This window comes from Bubalus kerabau, chromosome 8 (genome assembly GCF_029407905.1).
Source record: "Bubalus kerabau isolate K-KA32 ecotype Philippines breed swamp buffalo chromosome 8, PCC_UOA_SB_1v2, whole genome shotgun sequence".
In the NCBI taxonomy this organism is placed as follows: Eukaryota; Metazoa; Chordata; class Mammalia; order Artiodactyla; family Bovidae; genus Bubalus; species Bubalus kerabau.
The window spans coordinates 23,487,918-23,511,619 of NC_073631.1; the positions used below are offsets into that span (position 1 = coordinate 23,487,918).

Genomic DNA, 23,702 nt, shown 5'->3' on the forward strand with positions numbered 1-23,702 from the left:
GGACAGCCAATATATTTTTTTTTCCCCTGAACGATGCACTAAACAGTTTTCATTGTTGATCTCCTCCATCTGTTGCCAAGGAATATGTCCTTCCTGGGAGGACGCATTTCCTGGATTTTCAGTAAGGTTCTCTCAGGATCTCTACGATATCTGAGATTCCGATTTCCCTCGGGCTGCAGGAAAGGGCGCAGGAGGTTGGTACAGGATGCTGCGCTTAGGCTGAGAAGTGATTGCCTCCTGGCTAGTAACTCCTGTCTGGGCACTTGGCCCCTCCCGTTTGGGGGCCCCGCCCCTCCCCCGCCTCCCCGCAGAGCAAACCCTATAAAACCGCTGCGGCCTGGGTCCATCCAATCGGTCTGGGTTCAGTCCGACTCCCAGGTCAGCGAGACCCCGCGTCCACTCCCCGGAACATCGCGTGCCCGAATCATGGCCCAGGGGCTGTACCACGAGGAGTTCGCCCGCGCGGGCAAGCGGGCGGGGCTGCAGGTCTGGAGAATTGAGAAGCTGGAGCTGGTGCCGGTGCCCGAGACCGCGTATGGCAACTTCTACGTCGGGGATGCCTACCTGGTGCTCCACACGACGCAGGCCAGCCGGGGCTTCACCTACCGCCTGCACTTCTGGCTGGGTAAGGGGCGAGCCGGCCGCGGGGCCGGCTCGGGGAGGGGCGAGGCCGCCCGGGATTGCGAGTGGCCGGCTGGGGGAAGGCAGCACTAGCTGGACCCACCTGGAGACCCGTCGCGCCGGTTGCGCCCCAGTGGGCGCCCCCTCCAACTTTGGGGTTGGACACCTCCCACTCGCGAGAGTCCGCGGCTGCAAACGCCTTAGCGAACGCAGGGGAGCAGTCTTACCTCCATCGCTTTGACCTTTGTCGAGTCCACCTCCCAGGTTTTGCAGCTGGTTCCTCTAGCTTCTCCCCCTTTGACGTTCCAGTCTCCAAACTCCCGCTTCATCCCAGGGCGGCTGCCAGCCGCTCCCTGGGGCAGGCCAAGTTAGGCTCACCTTCCGGTAAGTTCAGTCCTGGTTTCACTGTCAGCTAGGAGATGAAGTCAAACAAGTTTGTGGGCATTCGCCCGCAGCCGCGGGAAGTCCTTGAATATATATGTATGCGTGTATGTATTTTCCACCCCTCCCCCCCGCCTTGGACTCAGCTTAGCGTTCTCTAGTAATTGCAACGATTAAGTAAGTTCTTGGCTGCTTTAAAAATCACATTCCAAGCCTGCACCGCGCTGCCTGCAGCTTTGTGAACAGAAATTCCTCTTGATTAGGATGCTGGCGGCCTTATCAATAAAAAGTAAATAACCTTCTGTGGCAGATATTGTCTTTAGATGAGTCGCTTTATAATGACTATTTTTATATTTATTACCTATGTGTTTGAACAAGGACACAGTTTGGAACAAAACAGCTCCTTCATCGGTAGTAATTATTTTGGGCTTCACCCTCGCAGGGCTCTTAGGACACTGGGCCTTGTGTGTTCTACTTTTTCCACCTTCTACTTTTACTCGTAAACATCCTGAATGTCTAACCTCTCCCTGTGAGATCCTGTGCCACTGGGCACACCCCGTCTAACAACACACCGATTATCTGAGCCTTACTGCCTTCGTTGAGAATCAGCTTGCCTCCCCTAGACTGTGTTTATTTATAATTTTATTCATTATGGGGAAAACACACAAAACATACACATTTTGAAGTCCCTGAAAGTCATTTTTCCTTCCTAACATTTAAAGATTTTGAGGCAAGATGGTAGAGAACATTGAGAAGTGATGTTCTCAATATTAGCCACCACCTGGAACAAACACTTCCAAATGAGAAATCCGTACAGGGAGACAGGACTGTTTCATTATAACATTTATTTGATACTAAAATTTTGAGCCTGCTTGAGGAGGCTGAGGCTGAGATCCAAACTCCTTGTGGTTTTCTAGTGTAATGTCACTATTCGTTTTATCACAGACAGTGATCTATTTATGTTTTACACCAAGAATCACCCCACTGAAATCTTAATGTATAACTTATGTTCATGAATGAGTGAAGCCACATAGAATAGTAATGCCTTCACCTTGGTCCTTTTTTTAGAACTTAGTTTGGCAATGAGTAAAAGTGTTGTAAATGAATGAATGAATCAGACTTCAGAAAGGGAAGAGAAACTAAACTGATGTAGTTCCAGTTTCAAAAAATGTAACAGAAATGCTTTGGGCAGAAACATTTTATGATCTTAAAGATCTATAAAAACTGAACTTACTAGTGCGTTAATTAATAGGTTAATTCAGTAACTTTCAATGTGTCCAGCACTGTGTAAGGCATTTTCGCATACGAATAACTTAAGGAACTTCCCTGAAAGTTTACAGTCTCAATGATGCAATAAAACAAAAGTGATAGAACACAGGTAAAATGTGATGAGCGCCAGGAAAGAGACACAAAGTGTCTGTGGTCACTGGGAAGCAGAAGAGCCTTGATGGAAAAACAGGAAAATGAGGGGAGTTGGGAGGGATTGTGTGATAGAAACTCATGGGAAATGTGGAAAGATTAGAGCACAGTAGCCAGCAGGACCTGTAGATATAACTCGACCTAAATTTGGGCTTCCCAAGTGGCACAGTGGTTAAAGAACCCTTATCAATGCAGTAGACACAGGAGATGGGAGTTCGATCTCTGGGTTGGGAAGATCCCCTGGAGAAGGAAATGACAACCCACTCCAGGATTCTTGCCTGGGAAATTCCCTGGACAGAGGAGCCTGACAGGCTACTGTCCACAGAGTAGCAAAGAGTCAGATATGACTGAGCACCAGCACACCATTAGACCTAAATTTGGGTGAATTCGTGAGGTTTATTCAGAAAAACAGATTGAGAGGACGTTCCAAGAGGGAGAGCTGAAAGTTCAAGGGAAGAGAAAGCCTGACTAAAGGAAGTCAGTTGAGAGGAAGATGAAAGAGAATAGAGTTAAAATCAGCCTGGTATGAGAAGGGGAATAGCGTAGAAATGAAGAAACAGGCCAGCTGAGAGGAAGAAAAGGGAAACAGGAAGAAGTGGTCCCAAAACTGGAGAACAGAGGAAGAGTTATCTTCCCTGGCCTCTCCCTCGGTGTCTTTCCATAATACCCTCACATATCTCAGATCTTTTTATTTGATTATTTTTTTGTTTTATTTCCTTTACAAAGTAAGCATTTGTTGCATGTCATTCAGAAGTTGTTGCATTGGTTCTTCCTGAAAAAAAACATTTTGGTTTTGTACCTAGCAGTTTAAATGCATCTACCAACTAGTCTGTGCTGGGTTCTATTTCAAGGCACTGTGAATCCAAAAAACTGGGTGAGCGTATACAACATACAATACAAAGAACTTATATACCGGCGGGGAGGATGCTGAGAAACTAGAGTTTTATACATCGCTTGTGGTGGGGGTGGAATATAAAGTGTACAACCATTATGGAAAAGACTTTGGCAGTTTCTTATGAAACTGAACATGCAACTTCCATGTGATCCAGCAGTTGCATTCACGGGTATTTAATCCAGAGAAATTTCATATTCATGCAAGAACCAGTACATTGATGTCATAGCAAAATTTCAGTCAGCCCACATAACTTTCAAGAGGTTACTGATTAAACAAATGGCATGTCTATACCAAGGACCACTATTCAACATAAAGGAACAAACTTTTTTAAAATTAATTTTAATGTTATGTTAGTTTCTACTGTACAGCAAAGTGAATCAACTATACATACATATATATACACATACTCTTTTTTTTTAATTTCCTTCCCATTTAAGTCGCCACCAAGCACTGAGTTCCCTGAGCTATCCAGTTATATTCTCATTAGTAATCTATTGTATACATCGTGTCAATAGTGTATATGTGTCAATCGCAATCTCCCAACTCATCCAACTCTCCTTCCCCACGTGGTGTCCATACTTTGTTCTCTGTGGCTGTCTCTATTTCTGTTTTGCAAATAAGATCATCTATACCATTTTTCTAGCTTCCACATATATGCACTAATATATGATATTTGTTTTTCTCTTTCTGACATCACTCTGGTTGAGAGCCCCAAACTCCAGATAAACACAAGTCAGACGAATCCCTTAGGGAATTATGCCTAATGGGAAGAAGAAAAACAACACCAGTAGGTCTCGTGCTATATGATTCTACTCATATAACATTTTAAAAATCTAGATTCATTGCTACCAGAGGTTAAGGATGAGGTGAGGAAGGAGTAGTTCAGGTGGGAGGTGGGTGGAGTTTTAAAAAGGCACCATGAGGGATTTTTTGGTGATGGAACTATACAGTGTCTTGACTATGATGGTGGGTATGTAAATTTACACACGTGATAAAATTATATTTAACTAATGTACAAGTGCAGATGACTACAAGTAAAATTGGGGAAATATGAAAAGTGTATAAGTGGATTGTATCAGTGTCAATATCCTGGTTGTGGCAGTCTGTGCTGTCCTGTACTTATATGCTTATACTTTAATGTGTGTATACTGAATTAGTGGAGAAGGCAATGGCACCCCACTCCAGTACTCTTGCCTGGAAAATCCCATGGATGGAGGAGCCTGGTGGGCTGCCATCTACGGGGTCGCACAGAGTTGGACATGACTGAAGCGACTTAGCAGCAGCAGCATACTGAATTAGTATACATATAGTATACTAATTTAATATACTAAGCTATACATACTAAAGTTTTACAAAATGTTCTATTTGAGGAAACTTGGTCTATTGATCCATCTGTCTATTCTTTAACCAATACCACACTATCTTAATTAATTATTGTACCTGTATAGGAAAACTTAATATCAGATAGAATTAGTTTTTTTACCTTATTTTTCTTTGTCAGGATTGCTTTAGCTGTTCTAGGGACTGTGCCTTTTCACATTAATTTTATAACAAACTCATGTAATCTGTAATAAACCTTGATAGGATTTTGACAGGAATAGCATTAAGTCTATAGATCAATTTGGAGAAAATTGACATATTTATTATATTACAAGACTTACAATTCACAAACACTGTCTTTACTAAGGTCTTTGATTTTTATCATCATTTTGTAGTTGTTAGCATGTAGATCATGTACTTGTTTTGTTAAACATATTTCTGAGTATTTCAGTTTCTTTGAAGTGACTGAAAATGGTATTGTGCTTTCAATTTCAATTTCTGCATGTTCATTGTTTCTATATAAAAATGAGACTGCTTTTTATTATTGGTTAATATTTATCATGCTATCTTGCTGAATGCATTTATTCTAAAGGGTTTGTTTTATTCTTAGGATTTTCTATGCAGATTATCCTGTCATTTCTAAATAGACACATTGTTTTATTCCTTTACGATCTTTATGTTTTTTATTTCTTTTTCCTACCTTTCTGCAATAGTTAGAACTTCCTGTGTTATGTTCAGTAATAGTACTTGCCGTGTTCCCCATTTTGGGGGGAAAAGATTCAGTCCTTGATCATTAAAAATTATGTTAGCTTTATGTTTTTTGAAGATGCTGTTTATTAAGTTGAGAATTTTCCCCTGTATTCCAGACTTGCTGAGAGCTTTTATCATGAATGGATATTCCATTAACCTAGTCATTAAACCTCTCTTTTTATTATGTTTTATATATAAAATCCGGAGAAGGCAATGGCACCCCTCTCCAGTACTCTTGCCTGGAAAATCCCATGGACGGAGGAGCCTGGTGGGCTGCAGTTCATGGGGTCGCTAAGAGTCGGACACGACTGAACGACTTCATTTTCACTTTTCGCTTTTATGCTTTGGAGAAGGAAATGGCAACCCACTCCAGTGTTCTTGCCTGGAGAATCCCAGGGATGGGGGAGCCTGGTGGGCTGCCGTCTGTGGGGTCGCACAGAGTCAGACACGACTGAAGCGCCTTAGCAGCAGCAGCAGCGTATATAAAATCATCACATCCTCAAAACAACTTTAGGAAGTTTACAGCATATGGCTTCCCAGGGTGCTCAGTGGTAAAGAATCTGCCTGCAGTGCAGGAGACGCAAATTAGATAGATCCCTAGGTCAGGAGGAATCCCTGGAGAAGGAATTGACAACTCACTCCAGTATTCTTGCCTGGAAAATCCCATGGACAGAAGGGCTTGGCAGGCTACAGTCCATGGGTGTTACAAAAGAGTCATACACGACTTGGAGACTAAACAAACATACAGCATATGTACAAATAAAATATAACACAATATAATGTAAATAACATAACATAAAAGAATATAACATGAAAGGCATTGGGAAAATCAGCATGGGAAAAATAAATGAAATCATAAGAACTCATTCAGAACACTCAATAGTTTTTGAACACTTACGAGAATTTCATCAGGCTATAACTGAATTTGATTCTAGTTTTTATATTCAAAGGCTAGTATTGGTTTCATTAAGACCTTTCAGCCTTTTTAGAAGACTCTGGTTTACTCATACTGACATTCCCTGGCCTAGCACAGTACATAAGCATCAACAAATTACAGGATAATTTAATTAACTTACTTCCAGTTCATTCATTAATCACATACCTATCCATTTGTATCTACCTCAAGAAACTCGGATTTCAACCTGTTCTCAAGTAAGAATACGTGTATCAGATGCATCATCCTTAACACCTTTCCTATTAAGGTTGATTTAAGTTTCCCTCCTTTGACATCTTTGCCTTCATTGATAATCTGATTTATGGATGGGGAAGTGGACGGAAGAATGACACTCGAGCCCTTGTGGACTGCAAAACTGCATGTGCTTTTTATGTGTGTTAAGTAATTTCCTTTGACCGCAACGAGTTCATAAAATTGATATCTAGCTACTGATTTTCTTTTTTCCTGAGAAGATAGCACACCAGTCTTCTTTGAGAGTAAGAGAGGAGTTATAAATAAATCCAATTCTTTCTTTAATATACTTGACTGACTTCCTTTCTTCAACTTTAGTGAATACTCCTAGTTGGGGTTCCAGGTGAACTCTAGTATTGTTACAGCTTCTAAATGTTTATGTGTCAGTTATCCAGGGAGGAAAATTACATTCCCCAGTCACCTCAAAATTTTCCTGCTAGTGAGAGTCTGAGTTTAAAAAAACCTACTAGTATTGTAGTTTCTAAGATCTGTGCCTCAGAATCACAGAAACCTGTCTTAGAAACCTGGGCTGTGTCTGCAAAGGTCAACTTTATGACCTCAAGGAAGTTACTTTTTCTCTCGAAGCCTCCATGTCTTCTGCTGTAACATGGTAGAAAATGATTTTGGCTACGTTGGGTCATTTGAAGATTAAAGCAGATCATTAATGTAAAGCACTAGCACAGTGTCTGGCCCATAGCAAGGGTGCTATAAATGTATATTAGCTGCTATTATCTCTAGAGTCATTAACGGTTTTCACACAGGTTAGGTATAGTAAAAGTTTTAAATGTCTTTTAAATTTTGAGGTCCTCTCAGGACTGTCCTGGTTCTGATCTTTGTGTACACTGAGGACACTGGGTCTTAAGAATTGGTGTTTTGACCTCAGTGAGGTGGCCTGGATCAGATCTGTATTAGAATTATGAAAATTAAATGTGTGTTAAATGTTAAATTCCCAGGATGATACTGCATATGTTAACATTCAAAAGATGTGAGCATGCTGCTTCTCTTATTCTCCCTTTTCCTTCAGAGAATATTATCTGATGCCAGTAAGATAGTGAAGTGGGGGTACTGCAACTCAAACACAGGGGAAAGCTTAAGATATGAGGGAAATTATCAGCTCTGTAGTCCTAGAAGCGATCTTTATATTTATCTTGAGAACACAGTTTCTGGACTTAAAAAAAAAAATGTATTGGCATATCCCAACAATCTGTACTGTTCTAGGGTTTTATTGCTTAGGAGTGAATATGATTTGAACTTAATATATTTTTGTTGTTCAGTTGCTAAGTTGTATCTGACTCTTTTGTGACCCCATGGACTCTAGCCCATCAGGCCCTCTGTCCATGGGATTTTCCAGGCAAGAATACTGGAGTGGGTTGCCATTTCCTTCTCCAGAGGATCTTTCCGACCCAGGAATCGAACCCACATCTCCTGCATTGACAGATGGATTCATTACCACTGAGCCACCAGGGAAGCCTCATTTTTAAAGTTGTCAAATTCAGAACCAGAGAGATCCATCTCTTGATCTTAAACATGGTACTAAAGTAAATTGCTTGAGAAAATTGGATTCCAAAGATTACATGGGGAGAATTTTGAAGTGTGACCATATTCCACTGAAGTTCAGAGAAGCCTAAATAAAGAATTATGGACTAACTGACAGCTGTAGGTTGGGCTTTTAGACAGGGCTATCTTATCTTAAAGATTATGACTTTGGAGGAACTAAGGTGCTTGGCAGTGAAAAGAATCAAAACATGTGAAATTCCTTAAAAATGTATTGACTTAATTATGCCTATGTTACACATACTTATTAAAAAAAAAGTTTATACTTAAAAAAATAGAGATAAGGTCAAGTTACATTAATTTTCCCATTCTCAAAGTGTTGTTTAGTTCTGGCCTATGATGTTTGTATTCCTTACAAATATTAATATATTGACATGTTGGAAAGCTGGAGATTAATGGTAAGAAAGGCTAAGACAACTGAAAAATGTTTTGATAACCTGATCTTATCACTGTAACAAATGAATCTGAATCCTACTGGAATATATTGTTATATCATCCTGAATGTATTTGGACAGTGGTGATTCTTTTAAGGTTTAAAAAAAAACTGGAAAGCAGATACAGAGCAATTCTTTTAGTTATTAGCAAAATAGTATTTTATATTGCATCATTTCTGCTGAAAAATTGTTCTGTTGAAGATGAACAATTTATACATAAATTTATAGTTCAGTTCAGTCACTCAGTCGTATTCCGACTCTTTGCGACCCCATGAATCGAAGCACGCCAGGCCTCCCTGTCCATCACCAACTCCTGGAGTTCACTCAAACTCATATCCATTGAGTCGGTGATGCCATCCAGCCATCTCATCCTCTGTTGTCCCCTTCTCCTCCTGCCCTCAATCCCTCGCAGCATCAGGCTCTTTTCCAATGAGTCAACTCTTTGCATGAGGTGGCCAAAGTATTGGAGTTTTAGATTTAGCATCAGTCCTTCCAATGAACACCCAGGACTGATCTCCTTCAGAATAGACTGGTTGGATCTCCTTGCAGTCCAAGGGACTCTCAAGAGTCTTCTCCAACACCACAGTTCCAAAGCATCAATTCTTCAGCGCTCAGCTTTCTTCACAGTTCAACTCTCACATCCATACATGACCACAGGAAAAACCATAGCCTTGACTAGACGAACCTTTGTTGGCAAAGTAATGTCTCTGCTTTTGAATATGCTCTCTAGGTTGGTCATAACTTTCCTTCCAAGGAGTAAGCGTCTTTTCATTTCATGGCTGCAGTCACCATCTGTAGTGATTTTGGAGCCCAAAAAAATAAAGTCTGACACTGTTTCCCCTGTTTCCCCATCTATTTCCCATGAAGTGATGGGACCAGATGCCATGATCTTCATTTTCTGAATGTTCAGCTTTAAGCCAACTTTTTCACTCTCCACTTTCACGTTCATCAAGAGGCTTTTTAGTTCCTCTTCACTTTCTGCCATAAGGGTGGTGTCATCTGCATATCTGAGGTTATTGATATTTCTCCCGGCAATCTTGATTCCAGCTTGTGCTTCCTCCAGCCCTGCATTTCTCATGATGTACTCTGCATGGAAGTTAAATAAGCAGGGTGACAATATACAGCCTTGACGTACTCCTTTTCCTATTTGGAACCAGACTGTTGTTCCATGTCCAGTTCTCACTGTTGCTTCCTGACCTGCATATAGATTTCTCAAGAGGCAGGTCAAGTGGTCTGGTATTCCCATCTCTTTCAGAATTTTCCACAGTTTATTGTGATCCACACAGTATAATTCAAAGATAGTTTCTGCGTGTTTTCTTATCAGACATTCTGCCTTAATGCTGTTTCTCAGTTGACAAATGCGCTTCTGTCATCTGCTCTTTCAGGGAAGGAGTGTACTCAGGATGAAAGCACAGCAGCTGCCATCTTCACTGTCCAGATGGATGACTATTTGGGTGGCAAACCTGTGCAGAACAGAGAACTTCAAGGCTATGAGTCTACAGATTTTGTTGGCTACTTTAGAGGAGGTCTGAAATACAAGGTAAGCAGCTCCCTCAAATTGTTTTATGACCCCTTTTCTCTTCCTAACGGGCTTCCCTGGTGGCTCAGAGGTTAAAGCGTCTGCCTCCAATGCGGGAGACCTGGGTTTGATCCTTTGGTCGGGAAGATCCCTTGAAGAAGGAAATGGTAATCCACTCCAGTATTCTTGCCTGGAGAATCCCATGGATGGAGAAGCATGGTAGGCTACAGTCCATGGGGTCGCAAAGAGTCAGACACGACTGAGCGACTTCACTTCACTTCACTTTCTCTTCCTATGCATCCATACCTCATGTCTTGATAGAATTTCATTGAAGGCAGGCTTTTTTTTTTAATTGGAGGGTAATTGCTTTACAATATTGTGTTGGCTTCTGCCATACAAGAAGGTGAATCAGCTATAAGTATACACATGTCCTCTCCCTCTTGAACCTCCCCTCCGGACCCCTGCCACCTCATCCCACCCCTCTAGGTTGTCACAGAGCTCCAGGTTGAGCTCCCTGTGCCTGTACAGCAGCTTCCCACTGGCGGGCTGTTTTACATATGGTAGTTAGTATATGTCAGTGCTGCTTAAACCGAGTGAAGTAATTCAGAAAGAGGGCAGGGTATTTCATTTTCATTTTAATCTATTTTGTTCACTGATAGAGCCCTAGGACTCTCTAGACACATAATAGGTGCTTGATAAATGTTTGTGGAATATATAGCATAATGCGTGACATATTCTGACTTAATCTCATTTGGCAGGGTAATTTTTAATGAAGTTAAGTAAATATAGGCAACATGGGCATTAATAGTGTTTGTTTTTTGCTATTCTAAAGAATCGCTGAATTTGCTACAAATAACCCATGACTCAGGAATTTCAGTTCTGGAACGTATGAATTCAGTATTTATAGCAAGTATAACTTCAGTTAATACATAGAACTATACATACATTTCCCAAATAGCTTAGTTTGATCTTAGAAATGTTACAAATGAAACCACTGAATTGAACATATGCGTGGTTCAGTCTCACAAACTCCTACACATACACTGGCATACACACATACCCACACACGCACGTGCACACACACACACACACACACACACTCACAGCGTTTATGTGTTTTGGCCTGAAACTCATCATCAGATGACTTTACTTTGGAAATAAACAAGTAAAATATCAGATAATTAACTATCTCTATACTTTTAAGGCAACTTTCAGTAAAGGATAGCTTTTTCTGGATTTCTCTCAGTGATCCTTGCAGATTGTCCATCTTTCATTATTCCCCATGCCCCTGAGAATGTTCAGTTAAAGTGTGAGGAATACCTTCCCTACAAACACCCCAGAAACAATCTTTTTAAAATCAAACGTGCTTCAGCAGGTATTCTGTGAGACCCTACCACTCCGCCCCTCCAGCATATTAGCCCTGCGGAGACCTAAAACCTCAGAAGTAAACTACTAAACTAGAATTCTGACTCTAATCTAGAGACTATTAAATATGAAACTATTGCCCTTTATTCATTTAATTCACATAAGTTATTTTATGTCAAATGATCCTGAAATCCCCTGTATATCAATGAATCCAAGATTTAGAATAAGCTGGAGCTTGTATTACTAAATGCATGTACTGTACCATCATCCTGATTATGAACCCATTTCTGTCGCATGTGGCCTGTTTGCCTCAGGGAAACAGGTTTTCTGTGCTCAATTTCCTCAAATGTGCAACAGGATAACGACAGCTTTCTTGTGTAGGTGTCAGAAGGATTAGATTAAATGATAAAAATGTGTATGTTATAGTGCATATGCAATCATTTGAGACTCATGCTATTATTAATTCTTCTGGTATTAGTGGGTCTTCTGAAATCAAATTTCTGGAAATATATTTAAAAGTGGACATGATAAAAGTAAATTTACAGTTATTAAATAATTGTCTTCTAATTGTCAGAATTAAAACCACCACAGATCAGCATTTTTTAGAAAGAGGATATTTGCACATAGAGGTCAAATTTATCAGCAAAAAAATCGGTTTACTATCTTATCATTAGTGACATTAACCAGATGGTAACATGTGTAGTTGTAGCTAGACTTGATAGGAGATGTGGAAACAGAGATCATTTTACCACCCAGAACAGCAAAGATTATTATGTTATACTTAATTTCATGCTTTTAGGGATGTACTAAGCACTTCACATGTGTCATCTCATTTAACTGAAAAAGACAGCCCTGTAGTACAGTTTCTATCATTATCATCCTATTAAGATAAGTAAATGGAAGCTTAGAGAGCCTAATTTGTGAAGGTCTCACTTTTCACTTTCATGCATTGGAGAAGGAAACAGCAACCCACTCCAGTATTCTTGCCTGGAGAATCCCAGGGAGAAAGGAGCCTAGTGGGCTGCCGTCTATGGGGTCGCACAGAGTCGGACACGACTGAAGTGACTTAGCAGCAGCAGCAGTAGCAGCATAGGTACTATATGACTGAATTGGGTGACCAACTCCAGTGCCTAAGCTAGTAACCACGATATTATGATGCTTTCAATATAAGTAAATGGTTCAAACGTCTGGATGAATTTTTATTTAAGAATACTCTTTGAAAAGGTTTTGAAATGAGAAAAACTTGGCAACGTCTACCATTACCAAGTCAGCAATGGTCACATTTAGTTGCCATATGCAGTATAAAGATGTAGCTAGGAAACGGTGAGACCATCTTCCCATGTCCCATGTCATTTAATTGACTGTGGTTTTTTTCTCTGTGAGGTTTTATAGGGAGTTGGGGAGGAGTTATAGAGGATTACTTACTTACTTACTATTGCTTCCTTTCGGAGAAGGCAATGGCACCCCACTCCAGTACTCTTGCCTGGAAAATCCCATGGACAGAGGAGCCTGGTAGGCTGCAGTCCATGGGGTCGCTGAGGGTTGGACACAACTGAGCGACTTCACTTTCACTTTTCACTTTCATGCATTGGAGAAGGAAATGGCAACCCACTCCAGTGTTCTTGCCTGGAGAATCCCAGGGACGGGGGAGCCTGGTGGGCTGCCATCTATGGGGTTGCACAGAGTCGGACACGACTGAAGCAACTCAGCAGCAGCAGCAGCATTGCTTCCTTTATTATCTCTGGCTAAGCCCCTGTCCCAGCTTGAACAAGACCCAGCCCCAACTGTGGTTGTAAGTAGCAACAATTAGACATCTGTCAGCCAGTAAAACTGTATTTATGGTGCCCTTGGTTTAGAAGATCATCCACCTTGCTTTCATTCTATAAAGTAGGTAGAAGGAGACTGGGAGTTTCTAGGGTTCATTCAAGCAATGTTCACAGAAGAATTACTTTCTGATATGGATATATATGAAACTTAAGGTTTTGTTCATTTTTGGCATCAAATATTAGAGACAAAATTAATTTTTAAAACTACCATTAAATGTTCACATACTATATATATATATATATATATATATATATATCACTCTGATAGTTCACCATATGAAATTATCCTACTATTATATATTTATTTTCAGCCTAAGTCAACTCTATATTTTATGACTTTTTTTTTCAGAACACAGTGTTCTTACACTATTTTTTGTTATCAGATCACAGTATAATATTCTTATTTTAAAGTATAAATATTCTTATTTTAAAAAATTAAAATGGCCAAGTATAAGTAATATGTAGATGATAAACTTTATTTTTATTGTATACTACTTTGTGCTGTCAAGAAATATGGCAATCCTTTTAAAATTACGAACTGGGAAATTATCATGTATTTGTAAAAGCTTGTGGTTATAGTTATCCTGAAGTCAACATTTAAGCCTGTACTAATAAAACCTTTATATTCATGAGGGCCTTTTGGAAAAGCGGAGAAGTCTAAAAGTCATTGGAAATGTAAAGAATGTGCTATTAATTATATATGAAGCTTGACTTCTTTCTTTGGATTTATTGTATATGTTGATGTAATAAACTTGAAATTTGGATTATTTAATAGACTTCATTTTTTAAAGATTTTATTTTGATGTGAACCATTTATTTTTAAAGGCTTTATTGAATTTGTTACAATATTGTTTCTGTTTTATGTTTTTGGTTGTTTGGCCCCGAGGATCTGGGATCTTAGCTCTCCAACCTAGGATTGAACTCACACCCCTGCATTGGAAGGCAGAGTCTTAACCACTGGACTCCGGGGAAGTCCCAATTTATACGGCTAATTTTCTTTCCATATTATCATGGGAGGATTTTGATCAATAAATAACAGATTTATTTCCACTGCACCTTTATTTTGTATATTACCTCATAGTTAATTATGGAAGTAAATAAATATTAACCACTGGACTCCAGGGAAGTCCCAATTTATATGGCTAATTTTCTTTCCATATTATCATGGGAGGATTTTGATCAATAAATAACAGATTTATTTCCACTGCACCTTTATTTTGTACATTACCTCATAGTTAATTATGGAAGTAGATAAATATTATTGTCCCTAACATTTTAATTCAGGAAAAGAATGAAAAGCTTGAAAAAGCTGAAAGCTAATTTCAAATGATGTAAGAAGATGTGCTTGATACAGTTCATCTTTATTTGTCCCCATTTCTTAGTTCAACGTGGTTGGACTTTGATTTTCTTTCTGTTTTGGTGGGGATATGCAACCAATTTAGACTGTAAATACTTAGGCCTGGCATGTTTTGTAAACTCTTTTTACCTAAATAAATAGATAAATAAGACATGTGATGATTATTTAATGCAAAATCAAGGACTAAAATTAGAAGCAGCCCATACCTGTCAAGCACTCAGGTCCCTCCTTTATCTTGAGGCTGTGACCATGGGAATTTCACGCTGCCTGGTTCCCGGGCCCCCTTCGTGTATGCTTGTGACCTCTAACTCTCTAACTTCCTGTCACCTTTTCCTCTGAAATCCTTATCTGCCTTCTCATTCAGTGCTTTGAGAGTCATTAGTTTCCCAAAGGGAAAGAATAACAACTCTTTTCTGTTTATGTAGCAGGTTTTATATACTGAAGGTTTTCTGTAAATATTTGTGGTATTAACAGGAATGGTTAAAATAGGAAGGACAAAGAGCCTACAACAAAACAATTACCTATTGATTTGCCTGTTGGAAATTCTCTTCTGCACATTTAATTTTTCACACGCACTTGGCTGTTTTCTCTTGCCCTAGCAAGCAGTTTGGTACCAACACCAGCGGTTTTCTAAGCTGCCGTGTCAAAGCCTCATCTGTTTTGTTTTGTTTTCTTTCTCTAACTGATCAGGCTGGCGGTGTGGCATCTGGACTCAATCATGTGCTTACAAATGACTTGACCGCTCAGAGGCTCCTGCATGTGAAAGGTCGGAGAGTCGTCAGGGCCACGGAAGTTCCCCTAAGCTGGGACAGTTTCAACAAGGGTGACTGCTTCATCATTGACCTTGGCACTGTAAGTTTCATGCTTACCTGGAGATGTCTAGAGGAAGGTAAATTGTCTTCAGATCAAATCAGATGTATGTGTTGTGGAATATACTCACTTTTTCTACACACTAGAAAGTGGTCATGGCTACGTGACATGCAGTCATATCATATGACTAGTTGGCAAGTATTTAAATGACACATAAAACTTCAGAAGTTTTTATTTCTTTTGATAAACTTAATTAGAATGGAGTAATGATTTAGTTCTTCCTACCATAGAACAGAAATTGAATAATTCTTAATATAGTTCCCCTTCTTCTTGAACAGAGCTTCCTCTAATTATTTTTGTCCTGAAATATGTGTGGGAAAACATTGCATGAGGGGGAAATTGATTCCCCCAGGAAGCAAAGATTCTAGAATTTAACATGGATGTAGGATGAGTGTAAATAGCCTGCCTGAAGAGTGCAGGGAAAGTATTTCAACAAATACTAATATATCCCATATAGCCACACACATAATACTATTTCGTACTTGTTAATTCTCTCAGAATTGTTAGAAGAAAAGGCACAAGTACAAATGTCTAGTATTATCTTAGTGGGATGGGCAATATCTGACTTAAGTCTTTAAAACTTTGTAAGGTTTCAAAAGTAGAAGGAAAAAAAAAAAAGTAGAAATAAAGGGTATTTCCTGCTACTGGAAACCATGTGCAGTGGCAGGGTTGCCCTTTTCTTCTCCAGTACATCTTCCCAAACCAAGGATCAAACCCGTGTCTCCTGCATTACAGGTAGATTCTCTACTGCTGAGCCACCAGGGAACAGTGATTCCTACCTAAGTATTTTGTTTTACTGCCTCTCTTTAGGCAGTATGTTGGGGAAGAGCATCAGTCAGAGGCCAAAAGAGTTCATTTCATGTATATAGAAAGATGTGATACTAAGAAATTTAAAAATGAAACTATACAAAGCCCAGTGTGAGCAATATTAAGCTAGCAGGAGCACAGAAATTGAATATGCTAAGGTTATAAATGGTTTGGAAAATGACCCAAATTGTAAACTTCATTGGGTTCTCTAAGTTAGGGTCACCTCTGCTTTTATTACTACTAGTGTATAATCCAACTGTCTTAGATTATACTAGCTGTGTGCATAGTTGAGATTATGCCACTAATGCCCCAAGTACAATTCCCAGTGTCACATTTAGACATCTACATGCAAAATGGCAGTATTCTTGCCCTGTATTTCACAGTGAATTTCATGAAAATGTCCTTTTCAACTTTAGATGCTGTCCTGTTGCCCTAACCAGACTTAAGTCGTAAACTTCATGCTGCTGCTAAGTCATTTCAGTCGTGTCCGACTCTGTGCGACCCCATAGACAGCAGCCCACCAGGCTCCCCCGTCCCTGGGATTCTCCAGGCAAGAACACTGGAGTGGGTTTCCATTTCCTTCTCCAATGCATGAAAGTGAAAAGTCAAAGTGAAGTCACTCAATCGTGTCTGACCCTCAGCGACCCCATGGACTGAAGCCTTCCAGGCTCCTCCATCCATGGGATTCTCCAGGCAAGAGTACTAGAGTGGGGTGCCATTGCCTTCTCTGCCTAACCTTAATATCTAGGCAGAAAACAGATACTATTCTCTCTCTGCACTCACCAGCAAGCAAAACCATGGCATATAAATAGATGATCAGGTGTATTAAGCTGTGCAGTTCCAAAGACAGTCACAGCACTTGGAATCTCTCACAGCTAATGTACAGTAATTCATTTTCTGTCTTAACTACTTATATTTTATAGCCCTTTATCCCCTTATAATTTACAAAGTATTTTTATATATAAGGTGATATGGTTCATGGAAAAAGTGGACCTCAGTTTTCATCAAGTTGCATATAATCTCAGGTTCTCGTCTACAAATTTGGGTATTTGATTAGATGTGCTCTGGGGCCCATAAATACTTCCCATTGATAATGTAATTCATCATTGCCGTTACTTGAAAATACTTCTTTCCTAAAAAAAATATTTTATATATAATGTATTTGTTTTACAAGTGCAATAATCTCTTTGTCATGAATAGTGTCCAGTTGAACTTTTCAACTCTCTACTCTTTGATGTTGAGCAAGTCATTAAGCTCTTCCAGCCTTAACTTCCTTGTTTTTGGTTTTTTTTCATCTTGACTGTGGTTTCTAGTGACATACTGATCTCAGCTGATGGTGATTCAGTCCCGTCTGACACACAATCATATCTGGAAATGACAGTTACCATCCCAGTTTCCAGGGAAAACCACCTTAGAATATGTGAGAAAGTCACTTGCGTTAAAGCAGGTTGAGCGGCAATCTGGGACGAGACCTGAATTTTTCTATTCATAGTTTACATCCTACCAAGTGTGATATGGCTCTATAACAGAGTATCTTGTAACAGTTTCAGAATCTGCTTAATTCAGAATAGATGATGTCTAATCTGGCTTAGAATCTACTGAAATTAGTATTAGTAATGAAATTATTTGGCTTCCCTGGTCATTTAATGGTAAAGAGTTTGCCTGCAGTGTAGGAGACACGGAGATGCAGGTGTGATCCCTGAGTTCAGAAGATCCCCTGGAGGAGAAAATGGCAACCTACTCCAGTAGTCTTGCCCAGAAAATCCCATGGACAGAGGAGCCCAGTGGGCTATAGTCCATGGGGTTGCAAAAGAGTTGAACACGACTGAGCAATTAAACAACAAATGAAATTACTTATTATTTTATTGAATAAGTATTGAATTTCCACAATGGGCTGCATAGTTCAGTGCTGTGCTAGACTGATTTTAGCTCTGGTAACATGCTGTCTTTCCATAGGTAATACCTGTCATAGGAATATTCCCCATAAATCCAGGCTCATGTCATAGGGAAGAGTCTCTATAAAAAGGTTCAAGGACATTGACCTATTTAATAGTAAATTTTCTTTATTTTATGTAGTTAATATTTCCAATGACTTTCAAGTTATCTCTTGCTCTTGTGGCTGATTAGAGACATTTGGGATAATTTTCTTGCATCAATACTTGAAGCTGATTCCCTCTTATGTTGTGGAACTTTCCCACCACTCCCAGAGATATCCTAGTGGGATTCAAGCTCAGAATCCCTAAGTATTTTACAACAAACACTCACATGACCTGTGTTTATATTACTAACCTTTAACCAGTTGGTATGTTGCCAAAAGTTTCTCAAAGGTGATAAGATCTTGCAGTTGCCTCGGGCACTTTAGTTTTGGGGTGTGTCGTAGTCAACCAAGAAGAATGAGATGAAAATCTCTGTCATAATATTTTAACAGCACTTAACGAGTTAATTATTTCGTGACCACTTTCTGCTTTGGTGGGCACAAAGGGAAGCTATTGCTGGTACTTCGTGTGTTTCATGACCCAGACATGAAGAAGATAGGTTGCACATCTAAAGCTGTCATTCAGCTAAAGCCACATGGCCAACACTAAGGTTATGGGTATAACCTACATCCTATATCTTGATTGTTTTGGGGGGAAGTGAGCTTTTTTTTGGATAAACAATCACCAGTATTAAGGTGATGTGGCATATACTTTAGTGATAGGATTTTAGACTATAGTAAATATTCCATAGGGGCTTCCCTGGTGGCTCAGAAGCAAAGAACCTGTCTGCCAGTGTGGGGATGAGGGTTCGATCCCTGGGTCAGGAGGATCCCCTGGAGAAGGAAATGGCAACCTGCTCCAAGATTTCTTGCTTGGGAAATCCCATGGACAGAAAAGGCTGGCAGGCTATAGTCCATGGGGTCGCAAAAGAGTTGGATATGATTGAGTGACTGAACAACAACGACAAAATATTCCCTAGACATGACAGTGTAATCTTTCCAACCTAACGCATGAAATTGTAAAATTATTTATTTAATCACTTTGGAAGTTAAGAAAATTATCGTTTTAGAGGATGATTTGGATAAGTTGTCTTATATTTAGTGTATTTTCAGTAAATAATATGAGACATGGGTAGATTTCAGCAATTTGGAATTTACCGAATTATTGGAAAAATGCTTTTGAAATATATGTTTTAATGTTGCTGAATTTATGAATCATTGCTCTCCCACTATTTTTAAAGATATGAGGAATTTGTAGAAATTAATAACATCACAGCTTAATATTGCAACAGAACATCTATAACCCGGGAATGTGAGTGATAATGAAAAAAAGCCCATATTCTCAAAGTTTGGGATCTGAAGTTAACTCTTTTAGAAGTGTATATCAGAGCCAGTCACTAGTGGAGAATTAGGTTTCAGAGAAATAGGAATCTGTGCTGAATGTTTTTTTTCTTGTTGGTTATCCATTTTATTTATTTTTAAAAATTTATTTGTTTTAAATTGAAGGATAATTGCTGTGGTGGGTTTTTAATCATGACGTTCTGCATGTTCTGTTCCCGTGTTAACTTATTTGGTCAGTTATGCAATATTGCCCTACTGCCTTGCTATTTATAATCTATCCTGCCCTCTCCCATAGTCAGTCATCTGCTTCAAGAAAGCAGCCTGCACTTCCTCATTGACCAGATGTGGCCTTCAACCCACATCTTCTGACTTTCACTCCCACCGTTTCTTTGAAACTGTACTTCCTATGAGCATCAATGCCTTCTGCTAAATCCATGCCTTCTGCTAAATCCAGTGAACTCATCTCTTCTACTTGCCTCCTGTGCTGCAGTTCACATTGCGTTGTTGTCATTAAAGCACATCAGATTATCCCACCCACCCCCGCTGCCATCCCAGAGGAGGTATATGGAATGTTAATGGCCTGGGATGGGGAGAGGGTTGAGAATGAAAGCGTGAGTCTGGTTTGCAGTCTTCAGCCTCCCTCCTCCCTAACCTTCCCAGAGGCATTGACATTTCACTGAATCTTAACTGCTGGGCTTTGACCTCTATCCTAAGGCATTTGCTGGAAAGTATCCTCCCTTTGGTCTTTTGAGATGCCCACATCTCCACGGCAAGGCCCTTCCTGGTTCTGTGAGCCACAACTGTACCCACCCTGAGGCGTTCTGCTTAGTTTTTCCTGTGCCACATAAAAGTGTCGGGAACAGCGTGTCCAAGTTGTTGCCAATACCTGTTAGTCCAACTGCCTGGACACTGTCCAGAGCTGTTTCTGCTCTCATGCTCAGCATCACGGATAAATGTATGACAGAGATTACCAAGCTCTTCTCAAAGATTCATTGCACCTGGTCATGTTTCCCAGTTTGCTTGTAATGACCTCCTTTTTTTGGACCAAACTAGTCTTACACTATTTCACACTGCTGTCCTCTCGGCGGTTCCTGCAGTGCACTCTAGCCCCTAAGGCCAAGACCGTGGTTCTTGATATACAGATCTGACTTTCTAGACCACATCCTCACTCCTCCCCTGCAAAACCCTTAACTCTGGCAAAATCAAGTTTCTTTTAAATTAAAATTTTGTTGGCTTTCAGACTTTTGTCTCTACTATGACTTAAGGAGGCTAACTTTAAAACTGAACACTGAGCAGAATCGTTTGTTCTGGATACATTTTTCCTTACTCCAAAGTACTCCACTAGATCTACTAGGGACAACAAGAAGAGAAATGGGCAAGATCAACCTAATTTTAAATCTGTAGAATTTACTCTGCAGTAAAAGTACGGACGGATGGCATTTAGTGTGTTCTTAGCATGTGTTGGGTGTTTGGAGTATAAAGATGAAAAGCAGATAGCCTTTGACCTCAAGGTGCTGTGAAGTGGTGAGGGACACAAACACATACACAAATCAGAGTGTGATCAGGTAGAATGTTAGAAGCACTGGTACAGAGCTACACATATGCTGTAACTGCAGAATCGATGAGCGCACTAAGAAAGATGGCTCGCCAAGGTATTAGGAATTATATTTTAATTCTCAATCATGGTTTCACACTGGAATCATTTAGAAGAGGTTTTAAGAGTACTGATACCTGTGATTTGATTCCTGGAATTCTGATTTTAAGGTTTTGGAATAGGCCTTTGGTATAGGTTCTTCTTTTTTTTTAACTTTTAACTTTTTTTGGCTGTGCCACAGGTCACATGGAATTTTAGTTCCTTGACCAGTGATGAAACCCATATTTCTGCATTGGAAGTGGGGAGTCTTAACCACTGGACTGCCAAGGAAGTCCTGATGTAGATTCTTTTTAAGCCCCACTCCCAGGTTATTGAACATTCCCATTTCAATATGGGAGATGCCTAAAGGTGCTGGGAAGTTCACAGTCATATGTCTAAAGAACAAATAAGTCAGTTAAAAATAGTTGAGTCACCTACTTATGGGGCTGGCGGAAATTATTTTAGTAAGATGTGACTATAAGACTTCCTTGCTTTGCTAGGTACTTTGAGTAGGACACAATCTCACCTTCTCTTCTTATGAAAAGTTTGCTCCAAAAGCTGTCACTTGGTCCCAATAAATGACATCACTGCTGCAGCCATGCTAGAGTTGTCCAAGTCATGTCCCCCTCTCCCTGTCCTCCAGTACCCATCAAAAGGCATGGTTGACCCTCCCTGTAGACTTTAGTCTTATAAATATCCCTCTGTTCTTCTCTGCTTCTCCATCAGCACTGCTCTGTTCTACCTCACATGCAATTCCTCCTTTCTGGTCGCCCAGTATTCTGTGACCATCCACACCCTCTGCATCCATCTTCTATCCTTCAGTCAGAGATGCTTTTAAAAACACATATGCATGTCATTGAAGGATATTGAGGTAGCTTGACTTTAAACAACAACAAAATAGAATATAAATGAACATTTGTTTATCCAAAAACTAAAAATCATGTTTTAAAGTTTAAAAAAAATGGAGATTCTTGGAAGTATTGTGCAAGTTAATATCTTTTTTAAAGCAGTGTTTAATGATCCTTCAGCCTAGAGGGGTATCTGAATGAACTTCTGTATTTGGTTAACTAGATCTAAGGAAAACTAGGGCTTCCCTAGTAGCTCAGTGGTACAGAACCTGCATGCCACGCAGGAGAGATGGGTTTGATCCTTGGGTAGGAAAGATCCCCTGGAGATGGAAATGGCAACTTACTCCAGTATTCTTGCCTGGGAAAATTCCATGGACAGAGGAGCCTAGCGGGCTACAGTCTATGGGGTCACAAAGGAGCCAGACACGACTTAGTGACTAAACAACAACAAAGGGAAAACTAGGCACTGGAAACATAAAACCAATAGAAGCAAGGAGAGTAAGAGGTCTGCTCCTCCCACCCCCAGCTTTTATAAACTTTTAGATGTGTTTAGAATAAATAGCTTGGAAAAAGGAGCAAGTCCATGCTGAGTTCTTTGCCCATGAATCACCATCATTGGAGGGTTCCTTTAAACTCAGCTTCTGAAATCTTGCCTCCCTTCAAGGGCATCATTAACCATTGTTTTATTTCTGCTCTTATTTCCTGTCCCCGAATGAGGTTTGGCTACACTTAACGATGTGTGACTTGTTAGCTCTGACCATGTAGTTTAGAAGAAATTTTAGAAACCTCTGGTCTGCCTGCGGTGTGGTTGTTTCTATGAATACCACTCACTTACTTTTATTTCTTGTTACTGGTGGTCCAAACTCATTGCCAGTAACAGAGTGTTTTTACTCCCTTATTTCTTCCTTTTCCAACTATCCAGAATAATTTTACTTTCCTTAAATAGTTTGTACATTAAGAGTTAATTGTGGCTTCACAAGCTTCTACTTGAGGGTGTTCATGAGCAGTACATACATCAGCAAATTTCTGCCAAAATTTAAGTGGACTTCAGTCTGAATTGAATGGATAATTCCATATTTACACGGAGTTTTTATGTCCTTTCCCCCCAAAAATTTAAAGTTTAGTGTTGCGTTATTAAAGTCTTTAGGATCTTAGAAGGTAAAATAGTTGCCTCAGAAACTGTATTTGCTTTATAATTTTCAGTGTCCAGTACACTTAAATCAGATTTACAAAAAGTTTATCTACCTCCCAATATATAATTCAAGTATTATAATCAAAACAATTTAAATTATAATGAAAACTTTTTCTGTTTTAAGAATACACATCAACCTATCACATCAGTTATATTTTTTAGCTCTGTGCAGAATTTCTTATTTTTTAGCCCTTGCCCTTTAAAAAAAAGGTTAAGTTGAATTATAGGGGAGTTTTTTCAAGCATGGGGCCAACTGAGTACAAGGGTTCCTCATTTGCAGAGTGGTAAAGTAGTCTTAACCAACTACCTCTGAATAGGGTGCGTGTTGGGCTAGTGCAGCTTATTAATAGTACTGCACACATGCATTTCATCACTGTAGCACTCTGTTAAAATGAGACGTCTTAAACAC

The 23,702-nt window shown here is 39.7% G+C and overlaps 1 protein-coding gene across 1 annotated transcript in view; it reads left to right on the forward strand.

The window, feature by feature from the left end:
- The first annotated feature begins 311 nt into the window (after nucleotides 1-311).
- SCIN (scinderin) overlaps nucleotides 312-23,702 on the forward strand; it is an 85,353-nt gene continuing 61,962 nt past the window's right edge. Inside the window, exons 1-3 of the mRNA XM_055589875.1 lie at nucleotides 312-625; nucleotides 9,946-10,100; nucleotides 15,318-15,479. Coding sequence (XP_055445850.1) covers nucleotides 427-625; nucleotides 9,946-10,100; nucleotides 15,318-15,479 — 516 coding nt within the window. The 5' untranslated portion in view covers nucleotides 312-426. The remainder of the gene's footprint in view (nucleotides 626-9,945; nucleotides 10,101-15,317; nucleotides 15,480-23,702) is intronic.